Raw genomic sequence first — 24390 nt, 5'->3', positions numbered from 1 at the left:
ATCCGAAACAGCTGTCTGCTTTTAATAATATTTTTGTGCTCTTTAACGTTGTTTACCTTAGTTTGTATTTTAGCACAAAGGTCGCCCACTTGTGTATTTAAATATTATGTTTGAGATAAAAATTTGTGCAAATGCGAAAAAAAATGTAAAGTAACAAAACAAAAGTAAACAAAATTTTTGATCTGAGTAAATGATGCAGTATTGAAGTGGGGAAAAAAATACTTTATTGTAAAATACAACTGGACATTGTTTTAAACACTATGTACAAATACTTTCATCAACAACAACTAAACATAACTTTCAATTCAACACATTCCAATTACATCACTCATTATCTACACTTTTTAAATTGATTAAAATATTTAAAAGAGTTTAATTTTGTAATTTACTTATACTCTTTGTTAATAACATAAGTGTCTCAATATTAAGCAATTCCACCTCTCTCCAAACTTTTCCCCATCTTCGCTACCACAATTGAGAGGAATTTTACTCTTTTCTACTGCAGTAAGAAGTTGGAATATACTTGAGTGGAGGAAATGAACAAGATTTCCCGAAACTATGGTAACGGGGTGCGGAAAGTGTGGAGAGTGTGAAAATCGCTCTATCAAATCTTTTTTTGGATTATTTCTTACTTTAAAAAAATTGGAATGTGCATCCTCTTGAACTATACAATAAACATTTACAAATGCATCTGGTTCTGGCGTGCTACAACTGGAAAGCGTCATGCCACCCCAACAGCTGCTGGTCTGGTGTCGAAAAGTTCTTGAATGACAGATTCTTCAGCAACGGTGCTCAAGTCGCCAAGTTCTCTGTCATCATTTGCAATCTTCCTGAGTATTCTTCGGAGGATTTTACCAGATCTGGTTTTTGGAAGGGCATTAGCGTAGTGGATGTAGTCTGGCGAGGCAAAGGTGCCAATTTTCGATCGCACTGAAAGAAAAAAATTTTTTAATTAATAAAGTAAGTAATTTTACATGGCAGAATACGAAAGTTGAACGAAATCGGTTGAATAGTTTCTGAGAAATCGAATTTTAAATATGCGAATTTTTCGATGGATTTCGAAAAATGCGCCTTCAAAACTATTTTCTTTTCGTTGCTAACACGACCAGTGTTAAAATAGGATTGCAAAAAACTAATTTTTTTTTGTTGCTAAGTGTAGCTTATCTCAGAGATACCAACTGCTCCGGACACGCCAAAATAGTTTTTAAAAAAACGGTAAATAACTACAAACTAAATTTCGCAAATATTTGACTATTTTTGCTTGATTTTTAAAAGATATAGTATGACATAACTACAATAAAGTGGTGCATATCTAACATATATAAGCCTACGAATTATTTAGAAATAGTGGTGGATAAAAATCTGCTAAATTGAATTTATTAAACCAATAATCACAATTGATAAACTACCAGTTTAAAATATTTATTTGCTGTCCAGAGAAAGTTGGCATCCCTGTTATCGTATAAAAAACACACATAACACTGAAAAGATATAAAAATATCAAATTAAACTTTTTTGTCGCTTACATTAGTTTTCCTATTCTCCAGAATAGCTTATAATGTTGTTAGGTAGGTATTTTATTTAAGTTACTCTAGAGCGGCACAATGGGCTATTGGCGACGGTCTGGGAAACATCCCAGAGGATGAACCGAAAACACAACATTACAATTTTGATCCTTTGCAGAGAGAATGGTTTCCTCGCTTCTATAGCACGACGACCTACACACGAAGTCATACACTTCACGGTAGAACAGTTTAACTGGAACAGGTACTGCGCAATCTCGGTCCCAACGTAGGCTGATCAAAGTGGTCACCCACACGCTTACTGACCGTAGCCAGTGATGCTAATCTTCGGTGTTCTACTGAAAATCGTGTCTTTATAACCAGTCCACTACGAGACGAATAGCTTATAAGTAAACTTCAGAAACCATTTCGGAACTGGTAAATTGATAGCAGTTTCTGAATACAAATCGAATTTTTTAACAATGGATTGCATGCAAAAAATTGCAGTTTATTGTGTAATTTTTTTTAAAAATAAATAAATGCAAGGTCCTCTTAAAAAAATTGGGCAGAATTCCCATTTTTGTCCGATTTATACATTGTTGTCATCGGAAAATGAACACTTATTTCATATGAGGCTGGAATGTAGATTTTAAACAACGTTAAATTCAAACGCCTGTATTCAATTCGTATCCAAAATCAGTATTCAATGTAACAAAAACAAGCGGTGCTGCAAGTCATTCAGCTACAAGAACTTAAGGAAATAAGACTAATAAGTAGCGAGATAACTAAGAGTGCTTCAGATGTAGTAAATATCAGTGCAATTTCTTAATTGCACTTTAGTTAACTTAATTTAGGTGGTACTAATTTAGGTACTTAATTTAATCTCTAATACTATAATAAGAATATTTTAGATATAAGAAATGGTACCTTGTTCTCTCAGTTTATTCGTAAGTTCTGAACTCTGTGAGGCTGCCTAAAATAAAGAGGAATAAGTTACTAAACACAAATTAAGACATGCAAAGAATTAAGTGAACAACTTTGACGTGGATATTTTGAAATTATTTTTCGAAGAAATGGGAAGACATTCTATGACCCCAATCGCTGATAAAACATCCATTGGGAGAAAAAAAATATCATAAAAGGAACCCTCGGGTTACGACTTTACAATCCAGCGACTTTTAACGACCCGCTCTGTGGATTGGCATTTACTTACTTAAAAAAAAACTTGATTCTTGTATTTATTTTTTTTAGCTTAGGTAACAAATTTTAAAGGAAATAAAAGCTTGTATTATAATTGCGATGAACTACAGCCAAGAGATAAATGTCTTTAAAAAAAAAGAGAGATAGTCATTAAAAGGTCGCTGGATTTTAAATCGGCTTCCGGGTTAAGGGTTGGCTAGATAATTCTCAACTACACGCTGCTTCCACCAGTGGCGTGCAGTAAGTTTCTAGCCTATAAGAAGGCATCTGATTGAAGATTAAGAGCACTTAAACTAAATTCATTACTAGTATTTCTTATTATGAAGTTTAATTTTTTCACAGGAAGAAGATGGGTCAAACAAAATATTTAATGAAGAATAAAAAGAATAATTTTGCTTAAGGGATTACAAGAATAAAATGTTTCCCTTAAGCAAATGTGTGCAATGAAGTTTAAAGCCGTTAAAAATGTAAACATTCCCTACATTTTGCAAACTGAGAATATCTGGTAAGGAAAAACAAATTTTATGAAACTCGATGAGATTTAAAACAATTCAAATAGGATACTGCTTTTTATCACTTTTTATTAAGCTTTTTTATTTTTAAAAATTGTACTACAAATATAAAAATTTATGTCTGGTAAAATGCAATCTTTTTTTTTTTTTTTTTTTTTTTTTTTTTTGCTACTTTTGATTGACTTCTACTCGAGCACAAGCACATCTATTTCGTCGTGTCGTACAATCGGTGCTTTTTTTTTCTACATCCTATAATTTCAAGTTTCGAATGCAGATTCAGAAAAACTTTTTAAACATGAAACAATTAGATTGGAAATGCTTTTAGTCTTCGAAAATGTGTGTTTTCGCTTCAAGTTGACACTTTATGCAATTTCCATTGATGACGTCAATGGAAATTTCATTGATGGTAAAGAAAGTGACAAAGTGATACAAAGCTGAACTGACAGTTACAAACCTACAATAGTTTTAAAAATAATACATAATTCGATATAAAAAAAATGTTATTTGATGTGATGACAGCCAATTCAGGAATCTGTTTCTGGCAGGTTTTGAATAAAAAAGTTAGACAGGCAGTACCATAATAGCAATCTCGTCCGTGAATTCTAAGTCAAGAGATATACTCTAAAAAACAGTGGATGCTAAAGGAGGCAGGAAGCTTAGAAGGAAATAGTTGTACTTTTTTAGAATAATATTTTGGGAATTAGTGTAGCCAGATTGGACACACTGATGGAAAATACAGTGATAAATCAAATATTCCAATATACGGTGATATCATTTACCTCAGTAAGCACGACAAAACAGTAAAGGCATTCTCCTTTCACAGGGTGTGGTAGAGCTACGGCAGCAGATTCGACGCATGATGTATGTTCGACCAAAGCAGATTCCACTTCTGCTGTCGATAAGAGATGTCCGGACACATTCAACATATCGTCCATTCTTCCAGTGATCCAAAAATAGCCATCAGAATCTCTTCTGGCGCCTAAAATGGAAAAATTTCCTGTACTACTTGTATACATTTTTGTACTTTAAAAGGAGAAATCTGAAAATTTGAACGCATTATACCAATCGGAAAGGAATTTATTTCCGAGTATACAAGGTAGGTAGGTATTTTATTTACTTCGCACTGGATATGCACATTGGGCTATTGGCGACTGTCTGGGGAACATCCCAGAGGATGATCCGAAAACTTGCCATCACAATTCTGGATCCTCTGCTGAGGGGATGGCTCCTCCGCTTTGGTATTGCGACGACTTGCGCGTGAAGTCGAGCACCTTACGGTAGAACAGTTTAACGATGACCAATACCACGCACCCTCGGTCTCATGGCTGATTCATTCGAATGCCGCACCTGACTCGCATCGACCACAGTGCTGATGTGAAATCTCTCAAGATTAGTCTGACGGCAAGGGGACTCTAATCCACGATATGTCTACCACTGAGGATATTTTATGTTAGCACTGTGGGCAGTACGAGCCGGGTGCGGAATTCGTATCCACCAGCCATCGCTGGGATTCGAACCCGGTTCACCTCATTGGAAGGCGAACGCTCTATTCCCTGAGCCGCCACGGCTGTAACATATCCTTTGTCCTCATAAATACGCCGCTGATCCCAAGCGTTATTGGACTCAACGAAAAGAAAACTATTTGATTTAGAAAGAGCTAATACCATCGCCTGTGCAGTAATAGCCAGGAAACTTCGTGAAATAGGTAGCTTCGAATCTTTCAGGGTTTCCAAATAAGCACCTCATCATTCCAGGCCATGGTCTTTTAAAAGCCTACAACATAAAGAAATTGTGTGTTACTCAACTCTGGACTAACTTATTTAAATTTTACTTATTTTCTACATTAGATGAAAGGTAATTATTACCAAGTAACCTTCTCCCGGTCCTTCAATCTCTTTGCCATGGTCATTTAGAAGAATAGGAACAACACCGAAAAATGGAAGGGTCTGAAAAAATTAAATTGTTCACATTTAAATATCATCGATACAATCAATAGAAGAATCCTACATAAACGATAGGTTAGTAGAAGTGCGAGTTATCAAGTCTTAAGCACTATTCTTTTGGCCGGATTGAATTTTGTAAAAGTAAAAATTGTTCGAAACTTACCGCTGAGCCTGGCTTTAAGGGTGTGCACTTTGGTAAAGGTGTAATAACGTGTCCACCCTGCAAAGAAGATACACAAATTTTATAAATTACGACAACAGCAAACACACATTAAACAAGTTATTGTACAGAGGTTCGCTTCGATTGGAAATGATTAAAACAGTCCTTAGAGTAGGCTTAGCAACGATATCCCGGATCTTTGACATCATTCTAGACGATTCTTGTATAATTCCACAAATATTAATTCTATCGCTTTGAAATTCTAATTTTCCAGAAGTACCATTTTGTCGATAAAAAGTCAGCAAAAATGTCTTCAAATCGAGTATTCCGTTAGAAATATATTGGGCGTTATTTTCCCTCTAAATTTCGCTAGAATTACGAGGCATTCTATAAATTTGTCGAATTAACAGTCTATTTAGGGTTTGTCTCTGACATTTAGCCTCATAAGAATATTTACAAATGTATACACATATTTAGAAATTCGCAACAATATCCAATGTGATGAAATGCAATCAAGCATTGAACTACAACGTATTACAAATCATGAAGGCTGTCAACATAAAAAAAAAAGAAGAAAAAAAAAGTGAAAAAAATATTTAAATTCTTATTCAGAAATGCTTTCAGATAAAGGTTTGAGGAACATTTTCTGATTAACCACTTCCCTTCTCAATTTGTTTGAAAAAAAATGCAAAAAATAAACACAATTTTTTATTTATTTTATTAATAAATACTAGGAACTAAAACAAAACATAATACACAAGTTTTAAGTTGAAATTTCAATTTTTTTTATGTGCAAAAACATTTAATTTACCATCAGTTTACTATCCAGAGTAGTCTCGGACAAACGAAAAAAGCAACATGAAAGTCTTTGTATAGTTTTTAAAAAAAAATAGGAGCCGGGATAGCCTGTCCGGTAAGGCGCTGGCCCCATGTCCGAGAGTTCGTGGGTTCGAACCCCGCCGGCCGAAGACTCCCCGTGTAGTAAAGTGACTGTTGCACGTTAAATCTGTCAAGTCACAAAAGTCCTCCATGTTCCCATAAAAAATCAATACTTCTGGGGATACTGAATTGGAGATCGATCGTTCTCTGATTCAGGTTAAAATTACGATCTCTGGAATTCCGATTCTGGAGCCGAATTCTTGGTCATAGATGGCGCCACTCGAAAACAAGAACAATTGCACCCCCTTCCTAAATAGGCATACGTCAACAACTACAAAACAAGAGGCAACACAAAGTGATACTTTCCGAACTCCAGTGAAATGATACGCCATTTTTTAACTCTTTTTTTTTTAATGCAAATTCAGCAATATTTTTCGCTTCCAATATCATTCATATATCAGCAATATATCCGCCTCCAATATTTCAGCAATTTTATTCATTATTTGCTTCCGGCCGATTAAAAATGTAATAAAACAAAACGTACAGACAAATTCTACTACGCCCGAGTATACTCGGGATAATAAATATTTGCAATATATACATACCCGAGTTAACTCGGGATAATCAGGGAAGCGGTTAACAGCTTTTGAAAATTTGAGAGAGGTTCTGTTAATTGTTATCAATATAAGTATTATATAAAAAATGAAGTTAGTCAATCAATGTACCGTTTCAGACTGCCAGTAAGTATCTACGATGGAACATTTTTCATTTCCTACCACTTTGTGGTACCATTGCCATGCTTCGGGGTTGATTGGTTCGCCTACGGATCCAAGCACTTCCAGTGACTCCAGATTATAACTAAAAATGAAAGGAAATAGAAGAGATGTATTGAATAAGATCTGGTAAAAAAAAAAAAAAAAGAAGAAAAAGAAATACAATTATGTAATACGTTTTATGGTTTTTGTTCACTACTCGTGCTTCACGGAGATCTATTTTTATTCAGAAAAAATAAGGCTGAGCTTAAAAGTTGGGCCAATGAATTTTTATTTTACAGAGGGCGGAGCTTTTCCTTTCTCGAAATACACAGTATCATATACCTGAGGTACAACTTTGGTAAATGCAAATGCTTTTGCAAAGTCAAGACTATTCCCCCCCCCCTCTTAAAAATCAAGACCTACGATCAAATAACTAATCTTGACATCGACAGGAAGACAGCCACCACTCTCATCAGACTATAAGAACAAAACATCATAGAAGCTTGAAAATCTCTGTAGATAGGACTAGAAAATATCGAAACTGTGGCAACTGTCTTAATGTGGAACTCACACCATATCATGTTTTTAACTGCCCTGCAGTCGCTGCAGGTCTTCACCTCTTAAACTACCCTACAGAAGAAGATTTATATTCATTTAATGCCATAGAGATAGCAAAGACTACTCAAGCACACCATGAGATATGACTGAATTGAGGATACGACACCAACCAACCAACAATTTTGTTTACAATTGATCAGTATTTGTAATATACAAAATTTAAACTGAAACGGCCGAATAATCTGAGGAATGAAAATTTATAAATACTATTTTACAAAATTTATCACTCAGTAAGCATTGAGTAGGTTTTTTTGTTGTCAACTTTAAATTGTCTCCTAAAATTACATAATTTCAAATTATGTGCGAGCCTTACACTTCAAACATAGTTAAATGATAAATAAGATAATGAATTATTCTAAAAAGTATTTTGCATGACATTTTTATGCAATGAGTTTTACAATTTTGTAATTTTTTATTTTCTTAACCTGATAATCGGAGAGTAAACTTTTGCTCAACTCCTTTCATAATGGGGACTATTTTCTTAATAGTTATAAGTAATATCATCACAAATAAAGTAATTTCCACGACGAAAAATGTTATTCCCATTCTAGTAGTAGCTCGTGTAGGACGAAATATTTCGTCATACCCAGTTAGCATGTTAAACAAAACAGCACTACAGGCATTGCATAATACGTAAAAAGCGAGAAATTAGCATTATAAGGGAACCAAATTTTTGAACTTTTTTTCTTGATTATTTTAAACATACTTTTTCGAAATTGTGGGTATTCCCGTAATTAGAAAGTTTAACATCGAAATCTGTCGAAAAAAAGGTTTGTTTAATCAAAGATAACATGCTTTTGGCTTGGGTCTTCTTTCGTAACTGAAAATATCGTCTGAACATTTCATGTAGAGCCGATTTAAATTAGACTACTAATTGGATGTTCCATTTCTTTTATTCTGCACATTATAAATCGTGCATATAATAATAGCCAAATTGCAAAGCTGTACTTTGTAATAAAATCCTTTCAGTTTTAGAGCTTTTAGAAACCTGAAGTGAAGTCTTACCTCTTTACGTACGAATCCCCGTATTTCATGAGTGTTCTGACAGCCGTCGGTGCCGTATAGAATTTGCTAACGTTGTAATGTTCCACGATCTCCCAGTACCTGCCTGGGTCGGGGTAGGTGGGGACTCCTGAAAACTGAAACATACAACATTTATTATTGATACATACAAAATTAACGTTGTAAGAAGATTAAAAAACAGATGAAATTTGAAAATTGAAGTTCTCCGGATAAAAAGGCATTCATATTGAATCGAAAACAATCTCTTTGAATTGAAGGAAATCTTAGGAAATTGATTCAAAGAGTTATTTTGTGATCAATTCCAATCAATCAAATACCACGTCAATCCTCTACTTCTGAGAAATTTGGCACAATAAATAACGAAATGCATATTGATAATGAACACTTCATTTGCTTCATAAATTTCAAAAGTGGAAAAAGTAGAGCTTTCGAGCGCTGAGAAATAGGCACTCTTTCCCAAGACCCACCAGACGTGAGTAAAGAAAACAAGACTGATTTTAAACTAGAAATCAAACTAGCCAATGAAAAAAAAAAAAAAAAAAAAAAAAAACGTGAAATGCCACAGTTTTCAAAAGGAAAATCAGAGCAGATAGCATTTTAGCATTATTGCTATTTAAGTGATTAACTCGTGTCGCCAACCACAGAGAATCGGCATTTATATGAATGAAACAAGGTTCCAAGGCATGAAGATGAGCTCATCTGACAGGAATGGAAAGAATTTCGGCATTATCGAAAATGAATTTAAGGTCGAGATTCTAACAATGAGCAGCAATAGATGATTTATTGAATTTTAATGTCAGTTTTGACGTTGACATATCCATAACGATTCCTTAATCTAAATTTTAAAGCCTATTTGGTTTTGCAGCGTTCTGCTAAGCTAATGTAGGCCTTCTCATCGAATTCAAATACTAATTGATAAGTTCGAAAGAAGATGGCGTTTTTGTAACTTGAAAACCTCGAAACAATGTTTTCAAATTCGCCACCATTAAAATCGACAGTGTGGTGCAGTCGGAAGACGAAATTAATAGACACAATAATCAATAGACAAAAATAATAAAATTAAATAGTGGCCCACGGTCCCTGCTTTTCAAGCAGGACGGGAAAAAATTATTATATTTAGTTTCAAATAAAAATTTAAAAGATATAAACGTGGGAATTATTTCCAATAAACAGAAATCTGTAATTACCAGAACACACGTGGCTCCTTGAAGAAGAGGGCCGTACACCCCATAAGTATGTCCAGTAATCCAGCCAATGTCGGCCGTACAGAAGTACACGTCTGTAGGTTTGTGTGCAAACACAAACTGGAATGTGGTGGCAGCATAGATCATGTATCCGGCAGCAGTATGTAGCACACCTTTTGGTTTGCCCGTGGAGCCACTAAAAATATAAAAAATAAAAACTTATTCTCCAAAAAGAAATTTGAATTTAAATAGTTCTATTAGCAAGCACTTATTTTTATAAATGGAAAAGCTTTGTGGATTCAAAGATATTGCACAATAATAATGATGATGAGTATCGATAATCTTAAAATTTTGATTTTCCAAAACTGATTATCCAAAGACTCTGGATAATCAAGGCTTGCTGTGTATTAATGTTCGAAAAATGGGATTAAATAACGGTGAAATGGGAATACGTAACGGGGAAATAGTAACTGGAATTCACAATGTGATATCACGCATGTAGCCTGTTATACGAAGCACTTTTTGGTTTACCTTTGAGCACTGATTTACATTCATGGGCAAGAAATTCCACGTTAAAAGTAATTCCATTAGTCAGCTAAAAACGCTATATTTAATGAATTTATGCTGTATTATCACGGATTATCTACGAAATTGTATGTTTATGGCGAGGAGTTTTTGTAAGATTTTTCACCTCTAGATGGCGCCACCAGATATCAACAATATTTAAGAATTGGAAAAAGAGAGAAGATGGAATGTTTCGGAGGTAGCGGAGCTGCTTTTGAACGATGTGATTTACTATTATTTCTTTATTTTTTTTATTTAATGTTTTTTTGTTTGTGATGTGGCATAAGTACTTGTTATAATAAATTTGTTTTCTGAAACGAAAACAGTTCATCGTGAAATCAATTTCACATAATGGAATTTTGAAAAAGAACCTGCTAACGTTTACTGTCTTAAAACTTGATTATGTCCGAAAAAGAATGCGTTACTTCGGAAAGTTAATGATTAAATTAAATGACTCAAAGATTAACTCACTGATTTAATATTTGGAGTAGATATTAAATACTGTGCAAACTCAAATGTGATATCAAGTATTTAGCCTACAATATGAAAGGCACCTTTTATTTCCATGTTAGTAGAGTCATTAAAAGACAACCTCAATTCAAAAAATAATGTTATTTAAAAATAAAAAAAAAATCTATTAATCAGACATGTATTGCTGTAAGCTATTACTTAACTCTTAATAAAATATTCTAATTACTGTTTTTTATTGATAAGTATTTAAAAAAGGTATATTTGAGAAATTTTCTTTTTTTTTTTTAAATTTAAATTTTGTAACTAATTATTAAATATTGCTGCTGTTAGTTAATATTTGACTGTATTTTACTTTTTAAAAATGTCAGAGATATTAAAAATATTGCAGACACAGCTGAATTTTTTTTTTTTTAAATGGACGCAGCTCAAAGTGCTTCTTTTCAATGTTAAATCTAAATTTAACAACTATACAAGGAATTTCGTATTTACCTATCACTACATTTTTAAGCACGAAGCATAATCATTATGGGGCAAAGTCCAGGGGCTCGGTGTGGCTAGGTATATTACAGTTGTAACTCTTCGTAACCAGAAATTTAAGCGATTGAGTTTTAAACAATTTAAATTCGTACAACCTCAATTTAATGCCACTATTATAAATTTATAGAATTCATGACAAACTTGTAAAGAGATGTGTTTGCTTTTAATATCTTTTCAGAAAAGGCTCAATATTTCAAATTAACGACATCACATTACAAATTTATTTGGTTGGTAGGTAACACTTTATGTCGCACTAGAGCTGCACAATAACCTATTGGGGACAGTCTGGGAAACACCCCTGAGGATGATCCAAAGACATGCCTTCGCAATTTTGATCCTCTACAGAGGGCATGACTCTCCTGCTTTCGTAGCCTGCGTGCGAAGTCGAGCACTTTATTTTAGAGCAGTTTAACGAGGACCGATACCGTGCACTCTCGATCCCTACGCAGGCTGATCAAAGTGGTCATCCACCTGCTTACTGACCGCAGCCTTTGATGCTTGACTTCGGTGGTCTACTGGGAACCGTGTCTTTATGATCTGTCCTCTGCGGGACGCAAATTTATTTGGATTTATTAGTTTATTCTTTAAAAAGAAAAACTTTCCACCTTTTCTTAATTTTTTAAAAATAATTTTCCTATTTTTCTGTAATTTTTCCTTTCTTAGAATGCAAAAAAAATGTGGATAGTTTAGACAAAGAATATAGATTCTATATTCTAGATTCTATATTCTAGATTCTATATATTCTTTGGTTTAGATACCTGGTGTAAAGAATAAATAGCGGATGTTCCGATTCAACCCACTCTGGTTCGCAGTTAATAGAAGCTTTTTCCATCTCTTCGTGCCACCAGAAATCACTATCACTGTTCCAAGGAATCTAAAATAGAACATTTAAATAGAATTAGAAAATTCTGTATCAAAGAGTGATTATTGCTGGTAGAAATTATTTAAAATAATCATTAATTACCTGGACATTTGGAGAATTTATTGTTTGGTTGGAATTATAGTTCATGTTATTGTTGACAGTATCTCCCAAGGTTTTGACAACTATACACTTTACTTGAAGATTTCTGTAAATAGAATTAAAATTAGATTTTTATTGTATAACAAACATCTAACAGCCAGAAATAAAAGATAATTCAAATTCGCAGATTTGTAAATAAACTTCACATTTTAAATCTATACCATAATGAATAGCTTAAGTTTGAAAATGCATGTAGGCGTAATTTTAAATATCACAAAATGTTGAAATTTCATTTGGTTGGTTAAAATTAAAAGACAATAGACAGTTGTAAAAAAATTATGTAGATAAATAATTTAGGGGGGGGGGGTATGAGTTTAAGGGGAAAGATGGATACAAAAGAACATTTTCCTGCTTAAGAATTAAATGCACAATTCCTATTATATTTTTAAACGATACATTGAATGACAGAAGTATAGAAACGGTTTTTTTAATTTATTATAACTACAAAATGATAGCTTAGTCAAGGTTTGGGGTTTGGTTTCATATGCATTTTCATTGGTGTATGTAGTTTTGACAACTTTTTTTTTTTAATCTTCAAATTGATAAAAATAAAGATTTAGCTATCTTTTTATTAATTTGTTAGTAATTTTTTTTTATTACTTTACTCTTTTAATTTCACTTTACTGATAACAGTTTATTTTTATCCCGAGATTATTATTTATAACTCAATCAGTAAATTTTTTTTTATTCTTTTGAGCTTTAAGCTTTGTTTACTTTGTAAAATATATATTTTACGAAACATTGCCATACCCTCAAATTTTTTTCATCAGTGTGTTATGAAAATTAAGTTTAAACTATGTTTAGCGAGTAAGAAAAATTAAGTACACTGGTAATATTATTAATTTATTGCACTACTGAAGGTTACTAGACATCCTAACTATCCACCCGTTCGTTACGATGGCTTCGACAAATCTTGCTTTTTTTTCCTCCATGGCAGTGCGTTTCAGCCCGAAGTTAGAATATACTGATATCTAGAAAAATATTTTTTCGAAACCATGGTAACGGAGAAGGGAAGAGTATTTAAGTTATCTTTCTTCTCTAATTTTCGGGGCATTTAATTTTTTTAAAAGTAATAACGGAATTCCTGTTTTGATATTTGAATCTTGGTTTAATTAATTTGTTTATAGACTTTATATTTACTTGATTGAACACTGGTGAATGGCAGAATCAGCAATGTTTTTCAAGTTTATCAATTTGTTTCCTCTATAAAATCCATCTGAAATAAATAAAGGAATGTTATTTTTCCACACTCCAGTTAAGGAATTTCTTAATATTTATACCTACAGGTGGCTCTTAAAAAATTAAAGAATATCAATAATTAATGCAATACAGCAAAACAGCTGTTGAACATATAATTGTTATTGAATTAATTGAATTTTTTTAATTCAATAACAATAAAATATTTATTGTTATTGAATGAAAAAAACAAACGAGAAAGTTCTCAAGGGATTATTTAATCACAAGAGTAAACTCTAGCGATATTAATATGTGCATTACTTAGTTAATCAGCAGATTTAGGGTGATCTGTTAAAGTGCGGAATCAGGTAATTTTTGCAATTTACTCGGGTAATGTGCGCATCAACGATTTCGGTATCGTTAAAGCTTAACAGTTTCAGGGTGGCCACTCAAATCAGATTTTAAATTTCCCTGATTTTTCCAGATAAAAATCTTAGAATTTCCAGGTTTTTGTTTCTTTTTTCTTATAAAGTGTAGGATGTGTACAAGAAAAGTGTCTATATTATAAAATATTTTATTCAAAATGTTTTCTTTAACATATCATCTTGAAAAAAATTTTTTTGACAATCTGGCAAGATTTTTTTATTTATTTTTTAATGTTTTGGTACAAAATTTTGAATCAAAAATCATACTGACCAAAGAAAACTTTTTTTTTAAAATTAAAATATGTTCCAACTAATTTTTGGAGAATTTTATAAAGTTAAAAATACAAAAACATTTTGTCAATAAGGAAAAAAATTACCACGAAAGCAACGGAACAAACTTGAGCCATAAATGGATTCAGCCTAAAGACAGACTTTAAAAACAGAAGCTAATATCCTAATCCCTTCTTCCACCTCCACCACAATCTTTCCTAAATTGCACAGTCCCATAGCGGTCAAAGGTTTCTACATTAGTTAAGCAACCATGGAAGAGTTTTATGTGTGCATTCTAGTTCAACACAGCTGTAATGGAACAAATTTTGATGCAAGGAAAGTATCGCTAAGTTGATGATATTTCAACTGTTTGGAGATACATTTCCGTCTTAAAAAAGTGGGTATAATGGATGAAATAATTTAAATTAAGAAAATTAGAAAATATTTTAAATTAGGGAAATTAAAAAAATTATCAAAGAAAGAATTTCCAGCTTTTCTTTAAAATTCCCTGATTTTTCCAGGTTTTTTTCAGTATAAAAAAATTCCCTGATAATTCCAGGTTTTCAAGGTTTTCCAGGTGGGTGGCCACCCTGAGTTTGTTCCTATCATTCTATCAATTCATTGACAATTCGATGGTATTGATTCAATTCTTTATAAAGAACTATAGTTAACGAAAAATAAATAAGCTATTTATTCGCTGCATTGTAAAATGATTGATTCTATCAGCTAGCATGCGGATTGATTACAGTAACGAGAGTTCTTTTAGATACAAAAAATAAATTAACACTATGTTAATTTAAACGTAGGGTTGTTACTTAAAACGTGTTGCTGTTTTCCCTGATAAAATCTTATTCTCATTTTAACGTGTCTCATTTTAGTGATATGAGAAATGAAAAAAAAAAAAACTTTGGCAGGTACTTCAGGTACTTTATTTACGTCGCACTAGAGCTGCGCAATGGGCTATTGGCGACAGTTAGAGAAACATCCCTGAGGATGATCCGAAGACATGCCATCGCAGTTTCGATCCTCTGAAAGGGGATGGCTCCCTTGCATTGGTAGCCCGATGAACTGAGCGTGAAATTTAACGAGGACCGATACCGAGTACCTTACGCAGGCTGATCAAAGTGGTCACCCACCCGCTTACTGACCGCAACCAGTGATGCTTGACTTCGGTGTTCTTCTGGGAACCGTGTCTTCACGATCAGTTCACTGCGGGACACAATTTTTCGGCACTTCAACGAATCACCCCAGTTAATTTGCCTATCAGCTAGATAATCTGCCGAAAAACTGATTTCCACACTTTATCGGTAACATACACACAATCTTTTAAAGTCAATTTAAAATGTTGATGTTTAAAAAATTTCACCTGCAGTAACTAAAAGAGAACTCTTAGAATCCATCATTCTTTCAGTCAGGGAATCAGATGAATAACCACCAAACTGAAAAATTTTTTTTTGGACATATTAATTTAAACTCTATATATTTTTTTACGAAATGAATAAAGATAACGAACGACATTTACCACAACGTTATGTGTAGCTCCAATTCTTGTGCAAGCCAGCATGGCGACAACGCCTTCAATTATCATTGGCATGTAAATGGTTACTCTGTCACCTTTTCTGATGCCTGCGGGAAAGAAATAAAATTCAGCATCTTAATTATTCGATAGTTACTAATTTTTAAATTAATTTTAGTAAAGTAAGCCGACTGAATTATTTTAGGACAGTTTAATTTTAATAAAGTTATGTGATTGTCTTAATAATAAGTAAGTCAGCAACCATCTCTCATTCTAAAATTTAGATCTGCGAAAAGGACTTAAGTCCGGCACCCCGGCCAAGTGACCCAGCTAAGGCCATCTGTGACTTTTATTGAGTTTCAAAATATAAAAATATTTGGCAAGAAGCCTAGAATCATACCTTATCAATTAATACATTACATCAAACATTAGTATTTTACAATGTTAATTTCATTGAAACTCAGGGACTTCAACTAGTATCAACCAGTAACCGATCTATAAATAAGAATCAAAAGTCGAAAGCAACAAAGTCGAACTTAAAAAGAAAAACAGTTTAATATTTTTAAATACTAAGCTTTATGTATTTTATAGAGGCTGGTTGAGGAGCAATTTTTTACCCAAGCACCATATTGCTTTATATTATAATTCATGCAATCTACAAACACCAACGTTTCTGTTTTACAGTCAACAATAATGAAGGAGATAACTTGCTCAATGTCAATCAGTATAAGAGAGCCATGGTAGATCAGAGGATAGAGTGCTCGCCTCCAACTGAGGTGAACTAGGTTCGAATCCCGGCAATGGCTGGTAGATTCAAATTCCGCAAAGACCACAGTACTGACGTAAAAGATCCTCAGTGGTGGACGGAACATAGGTTAGAGTCCCCATGCTGTTTGGCTGACCGTGGGTGGTTTTAATGATTTTCCTTTCCATGTAACGCAAATGCGGGTTAGTTCCATCAAAAAGTCCTCTACGAAGGTAAATTTCTCAATACTTGATCCAGGAGTTCCCTTGTCTTCTGGATTGGGTTCAAAATTACAAAGCTACTGAATTGGTAGTCGTAAACTGAAAATTTAGTCGGCTGCTCCACGACGGTTATAAAATTAAAAAATAAAATTAGCTTAAGAATCTGTTAAGTTCAGTAAAAACAATGCCTTCATGAATGAAAATATGTCTGTACTTTTAATAATCAAACGAAGAAGATATTTTTTCAGATTTTCTAACGCTGGATTATATATTAAGAGTGTTGCAAATTAATATTTATGGGAGGAAAAAAAACTCAATTGAAATCCGCTGAATTATTAGTGAGGAAAGCGGGATCAAAAACTGACTAATTGCGCAGAAAGAAAAGTGGTACGTTTTCTAATAGGGGTTGCCGGTTTTGGTAACTTTTTTGTTTTTTACTGGATTCAAAATTAATTTGATACCTCTAATTTGTGTACATTTTTCATTTTATTTTTGACGAGAATTCTAAAAATATTCATTAAGGGCGGTGATTATGAAACACCCTGCAAATTAACCGTTATTTTCGTAAGTGGTGCGAAATTAGTTAATGTTATCAAGATACCAAACATCTTTTTATATCACACACACTCAATGAAATAGAACTTCTTGATGGGGGAACTGGGATTGGTGAATATTATTCAATCGATTCAAACTCTAACCCTTAAAAATCTAGTTCTATTGAACAAACGAATCATTTCCAAAAATAAAGGCTCATAATAGCATTTGACATTTCATTGAGTTTTGTATGCAAGCATTTGATCATAGATAAACTTTTAAAAAGAAATCCGCACAGATTTGCTATAACTGACGTTGGGTCAAATTGCTCGAAAACAAACTTCATAATTTGTTATTCCATGCTGTCATGAAGTTTCCAGAAAGTTAAAAAGTAATTACTTTTTTAAAGTAACAGGAGCAGCAAAATATAATTTTTATTCCTATCTCAGAAGTAACTCCCAACTAATAAAACAATTTTGTTTTTATGATCTTTGTTTTAATTTATTAAAAGTAATATAGTTGAGCGCTGAGTTAGGGGGTTAAGGAACCGGAAGCGGCTAAACTGCACCAAATACGACAGTTGTCGTAAATGTAATAAAATAAAACGAAGTTTAAATCTGACAGTCTTAAAGAAGCTGAAATATGAATGTACTACAGATTACAGTTATCCAGTTTCAGAATATATCTCACTTTTAGTTTTGTAACTCATGTAGCCATAAGATCGCGCACATTTTCAAGAATTTTGCCTAAGAGGCAAGTTCTCTGAAATTTCGATGCCACTCAGGTACAATTTTAAGTATTTTAAGTGAATAAATTACCTTTTTCTTTTAAGACGTTAGAAAATTTGCACACCAATTTGAGAAGTTGTCGGTAAGTGACAGATTTCCTTTCATGGCTGTTGTTGCCTTCCCTGCAAGCAAACAAATTTTTATTGAAGAAAAAAATTATTATGTAGATCCTCGATTATGCAACGTTTAATCACTCGATACCTAATATCGTCGATACGTTAATATCGTCCTGGCTCACTTTTTACCATTATTGCAACAGTATGCTCAAGGGAGCCAATGCAAAGCGTTAAAATAATATTCAAAAAATAAAATATGTATTATACTTCTATCATAAATAAAACTTGTTTTTTCAGGAACTATTCGCCCGATTTCGCACAACTTTTGTACGTTGCTATGTAAAATCGCATTTTTTTAAATGTAATGAACTGTATACCTTACAATTCAAAATGTTTTCGACTATTATTAAATACAATGAAAATAATAAACATTTACTAAAAGTTTTTTTTTACATCGAATTATTTTTGGTTTTAATTTTTTAATTCACTGAAGACGTTCTCGAAATATGGCAAAATAATCAAAAAATAAAATAAACATTAAGGTGTCCAAACTTTGGGCTGTTTTTCTGATCCAACTAGTGGGACCATATTTCCCAGATGGCTGTTACCCCCTATATTTTGGGTTTTACAAATCCTGATCTGTCGGAAAAAAAGGTATCTTTGTTATTAGACAGTACGTTTTTGAGTCTGATTTCGCCACATAAAATATCGTCTGCACTAATTAGCATATTGGAGACAACCCCCTCGAACCATCAAGATTGTGGCTTAGGATGTGGAGATCCGATTATTAGATCAAAAGTTATTCAGATTGGTTCGTTTTATTTTTGCATACTGTACTTAACTATAGCTATGCTAAATTAAATTTCAGTTGATAAGTAATGAAAAATGCGTTCTGGTCATATATTATTTAGCATAAGTGACATATTTCTAATAAATTACATACAACATGACTTACAAAAGATATATCGGTCTATTTTATGGTAAAATTTAATTTGAAAAAAATAATAATAATAATAATAATAATAATTTCCAATGCAGCGGAGAATAAAAATAAATCCTTGTAAATCGCTCAAAGAAAAAGAAAATCTCGACACCACTTTTACTAAAGAAAAACACTGTTTTGTAATCTTATAAATCAAAATAAAAATGTAGCAAAATTTTCCGATACAACTGTTATTTTACTTTCGCTGTGCTGTGTATTTTAACAAAATTTTTTGTCATACTTAAAGAAATACAGTAATATTAGTACAAAAAGAAATATTGTCATATGTTAAACCTTAACGTTTGAAACAGTTAAAATTGAAACTATTTAAATACCATTAAATATAAATACGAAAATCATATGATTTTCAAAAAATACTTTAAAAATCTTAAAATAGAATCAGTTCTGGCTATTAATAATTTTATGTGTCATTTTGATTCCTTATCTTTTTATTGTTTAGATCTGAATTTTTTCCAATTTATTTTTATTCTTATCAACTTAAATATTTGCCTTCATTGTTTGCAACAGACTATTTATGGGTGACAAATTTAATGTTACTTTTATTTAGTAATGTTTACAATTTATCTCAGATTTTTATCCCTAAAAAAAGGAACAAATAAAAATACAGATATTCCTAATAAGGTCAATTATGATGCTATCAATGTTCGAACGCAAACATTTCACCTAAGAACAAAAATGAAACAGATTCGAATCGCTGTTTTAATGAACGCTCATTCGCCAATGTGAGCAAATGAAAATAATTGAGAAATTCTTAAATGACACTTAATGACATGGATATTGTTATGATTGCTACTTTGTTTCCAGAACGTTACAGCGCTTCCTATTACTAACCCATTAGTGTTTATATCGTATTTTTTCAATAATATTTTTTATTAGATGGCGTCAGACAGATTAGAAAATTACTTACACAACTGAAAGATGCTATGAAAAATATCTCGCTTAATAAATTTACTAACATAAAAAAGCATTAATGGAATTTTTGCCATTTTGTTTTCATTTGTAAAAATTTGAAACGCAACGAAATGTTTGTAATGAAAGATTCAAGGAAAATAGTGTTCTTAGAATTGTGTTAACTGATTTATTTCCTCTGAATATAATATAAAAGTTAAGCCTAACTGGAAAGCTATTTTTTCTTCGAATTTCCTACGCCCTCAATCTTATAAAAAAACAATGTTATTATTTTTTTTACGGTTTTTTGTTGTTTATCTTTCAATAAATTGATATTTTGTTTTATGTTCTGTAACTAGAATTTTTTTTATATTCTTTATTCTAATGAATTTGTTGAATTCGAATTAATTTGCGAATTTGAATTTGTTTCCTCACAAATAAAATAAAAAAATCCAATTAAAGAAAATACGAGAAAACAGAAATTTTAGAAATAGGAAAGATTTTTAAAAATAAGCTAAGAAAACCCTGCATAAACTTAAAAATAAAGGAATGTGATGATTGTAGACAATGAAATGACGGAAACATTAAATATCTAGCTGTCTAAAAGTAATCATCTAATTTAAGTAAACATCGATCTAAAGTAAACATTTGAGTAAACATCGAATATTTAATTAATTTAATTAATAAATTTTTTTTAATTAATTTAATTAATAAAATATATTACTCTTCATTTAAGCAAACAATGGATTCTTTTTAAAAATGTTATTTAATTTTTATTAATAGTATCGATTCGTTTATAACGTTTTATTTTTGATAATTCGAATTTTCCTATTTTTCTAGTCTTCAAGTTTGTGCTATGGCTGGCTTTGCTATAATTCGTTTTTTGATTTCCCTAAAGTAAACTTAAAATAGTTATTTATTAGATAAAATATTTTTTTTAAAAGTTTTTAATTATCTTACCACAAAATTTAAAAGGTTTTCTAACATATCCAAATACATACGCTAAGTATGTGACACCTTGTCATTTCCTTAAACAAGAACTCAACTTATAACCAATTAGAATAAAGATAAATATTAGAGTGAAGGCAAGTTTTAAAATTTGTCAAAAAATTGCCTTTAATTAAAAATTTAACTTTAATCTTCATTTTGAATAGTATATAAGCCAATTTGAATATCTTTTTTTTAATAATCTTCTTATTGTCTATAATATCTAGTGTGGATAAGTCAATCATTCGAAAAATATCTTCGAAATGAATTCGAATTAATGCATTTATATATATCTCATCGTTTAAAATGCAATGATATTTCACGATCAACGAATGTCCGAGTTTATTACTAGTGTATAAGTCGAACCCCTGATTTTCGTAAAGTTTTGGATGTTTGAAAACTTGACTTATAAATCGGGATACACGATATTCAAAGAATAGGTGCATCTTTCGTAAGGTCAAAAATTAATGATGTTTAATAAATATTTTTCCGGAAGTGAAGCTCAGTGTAACTATCTGCTTACATAAATTGTATAGTTGTATTTGGATATTTACTACTTATGCCGTCTCAGTTCTCGGTAATTAACTTCTAGTTACAACTATCCTTTAAAACTCGTAAAAATTTTTACATTTCTACTGCAGTACAAAAATTTCCCAAAAGGAAGGGGACTAAATTTTGTTTTTATTTAAAAAAATGTCAAACGCATAATTTCGATTAATTACAGTTCAGGACTAATTTGCACTCTAGAGCCCTCTGAAGTGGTAACCTTCTATTTATGATCAAGTAATTCTGATTAATTTTTAAATCATGTTCAGTAATAGCTTGCAGAGTTTAAATATTTCCATCGCATTTAATTCGGGTATAATTTTTTGAACAAGTTTTATAAACATATGACTTCAAAGTAATTTCATTCTGATATTACTTTGGGAAAAATGAAAGATGATAGAAATTTATGATTTGCTTATTAAACAAAGAATATTTTCCAAAATTTCAAAATTATTTATTAAGTTTGTCAATATATGGCACTGCTAACCAATCAATATTATCATCAATTAATTGCTAATTGTTAAGTTATTGCAATTGTTGTGTTATTGCAATTGTTGTGTTATTGCAATTGTTGTGTTATTGCAATTGTTGTGTTATTGTCAATTGTTAAATTATTGTTAATTGTTAAATTATTGTTAATTGTTAAATTATTGTTAATTGTTAAATCGCATCAACTACGTTTACTACTCTTTATTCCAAGCAATTTCGAAAAGTTTAGAAATCGAAAACGTGTTAAATATTAAAATCCAAAAATAAACTGATAGATGACACCTTGATAAATAAAGTGGATCAACTTTGTAATAATATTCTAGAATGGACTGTAGTAAATCTAAACTGCTACCACAGGACCGTAAATAGAACCCTCCTATGTCAATCGTAAATGATAACCAAATTACCATTTGCAAAATACAGAAACTACGGCGAGTAACCGAAATCGGAAAAATGTGATCTAGATAGTTTAATCGGAAGAGCGATTGTAAGTTTTGACCCCTTAATATTTAACTTATTTCTAATAAATAATTACAAACTAACAAATTATTTTGTTAAACAATTATAAAACTCGTTTAAATCAAAATAAAACATAGATGTAAGGATATTGTTTTTCAATTAATAATTGTGTTTTATTTATTTTCGAAGTCCAAATTTGACGAAAAAAAGTATTTTCATACAGAGAAATTATGTAATTTGTGCTTAATATCGTGACTCAAAATATTGTTTGACTAAATGTTATAGCAATTTTAAAATGAATCCTAGTGCATGAAAATCCAATCAGGAAATAAAAAATCATTACGATGACATATTTTTCTCTTAGAAGCACTACAAAACTCTACCATCATGATCTATTAAAAAAAGTCGTAAAAAAAGTTAAAATTTACAATACTTTTAAACAATAGACAATTATTACATTTGCATTGCAGAAAAGATGTTGAATGATTTCAACTAATAAAAAACAGTTTGAATTATCAATTATTAAATGATGATATCCACAAATTACAATAAAACAATAGACAAAACTTAAGTTATAATATAAGGGCCATTTGTACAAAATTTAAACATTTTAGTTAAATCGTAAAGCAATTTAGAGAAACTTTAAATAAATTTAAAATATATAACCGTATCGGTAAAAATCTTGGAGATTAGCAACATAAAAAGTGATTCGATGTCGGCCAAACTAGACTGTATAAAAAATTATAAAAATTTGCTTTGGTATCATTAAAAATAAATAGTCAAGTCAAAAATGTGCTAAGAATTCTTCAAATTAAAAAATTGAGATGAAAATCTGTTTGCTTCTAAAGTCAAAATAGTAGTGAGTATTATATAACATTTCACACTGCTTTAAATAGAGTATAAAAATTCATATTAAACGATATTATTGTTAAGATAAAAAGCCACTTACCAGTAATAAGCAATTTTGTTGCCAAATCCATTGTTGACATTGTAATCTAATGCATTGTAACAGATATTCGTTTCACCATTTTCCATCCATTTGATGGAAATCGGACCTTTTCTTGGATCAAAGTTAAAGCTGCAGCAATTTTGATTTGGTTTCGTTCTCCAAACGAATTCGTTAGCAACTGTTAACCAGAAAACTTCAGGATTTTCAATGGAAAGCTTATACAATTTGTTATAATCTTCTAAGTTTCTTATTTCCAAGTTTTGCAAGCGAGTTTTGACAGACTGGATCGCAGGCATTGTTGTATTTTGATTTAAAACTTTATCTTGATTTTCTAAAATTCCGTTCAAAGCTAAGTCCGGCATTTTGTAAGTGAAACTTAAACTGAGGTTGAAAATTAAGAACGCATAAGCTAAAAAGTGAACTGCACAGCAGTGTTGCTTATTTTAAAAAGGATCGAAGGAAGTTCTTAAAGCGCGAAGAAAGACATAAGGAAAATTGTTTTTAAAAAGGTAAATATCCAGGCGCGAATGAAAATTCACAGACTCTTTATATTAACTCGCTTGTTAACTACTCAAATTTTGACGTCATTAGTGACGATAATTTTTCTTCCAATAACAAAAGGGAAAGGTGGAACAAAAAGTATTGGCTTTTATTCAACTTCCTAACATTAACCGCCGTCTTAGAATCTTATTTTAAATTACCTTTACATGTCGTTACTTTTTACCTTTACTTGTCTAATAAAAATTTATTCGAAAATAGCAATTTAAACTGTGAAATAATAAATTAGAACTTAAAATCTGTAATATTTTGTTCCAAAGACAGGTGACTAACGCATGATGAAAGGGAAAATAAATCGTCCGGTAAAAAGTGACTAACGCATGATGCAAGTATGATGAAAGTTCAAACGATAGAGAAAAAAAAAGCGTGTTCTATCACACGACTAGAACATGGCCGCAAAAATCACGCTAC

General features: G+C 31.5%; 1 protein-coding gene across 1 annotated transcript; it reads right to left on the bottom strand.

Annotated features, from left to right (window-relative positions):
- Positions 1–201: 201 nt before the first annotated feature.
- LOC107454361 (acetyl-coenzyme A synthetase) lies at positions 202–24390 on the bottom strand. The gene is made up of 16 exons (XM_043052228.3): positions 23422–24390; positions 18075–18166; positions 15763–15866; positions 15607–15679; positions 13510–13585; positions 12313–12415; positions 12107–12222; positions 9780–9972; positions 8575–8708; positions 6922–7054; positions 5321–5377; positions 5080–5160; positions 4879–4987; positions 3994–4193; positions 2430–2475; positions 202–930 (listed from the first exon to the last, which is right to left on the bottom strand). The coding sequence occupies exons 1-16, from the start codon at positions 23781–23783 to the stop codon at positions 722–724; spliced, it is 2088 nt and encodes a 695-aa protein (XP_042908162.1). The 5' UTR covers positions 23784–24390; the 3' UTR covers positions 202–721.

The sequence above is a fragment of the Parasteatoda tepidariorum genome, chromosome 1 (genome assembly GCF_982258835.1).
Source record: "Parasteatoda tepidariorum strain Cologne lab strain chromosome 1, Ptep-v5.0, whole genome shotgun sequence".
NCBI lineage: Eukaryota > Metazoa > Arthropoda > Arachnida > Araneae > Theridiidae > Parasteatoda > Parasteatoda tepidariorum.
The sequence above is the reverse complement of the archived record's forward strand: the minus strand, read 5'-3'. Positions and strand labels throughout refer to the sequence as shown.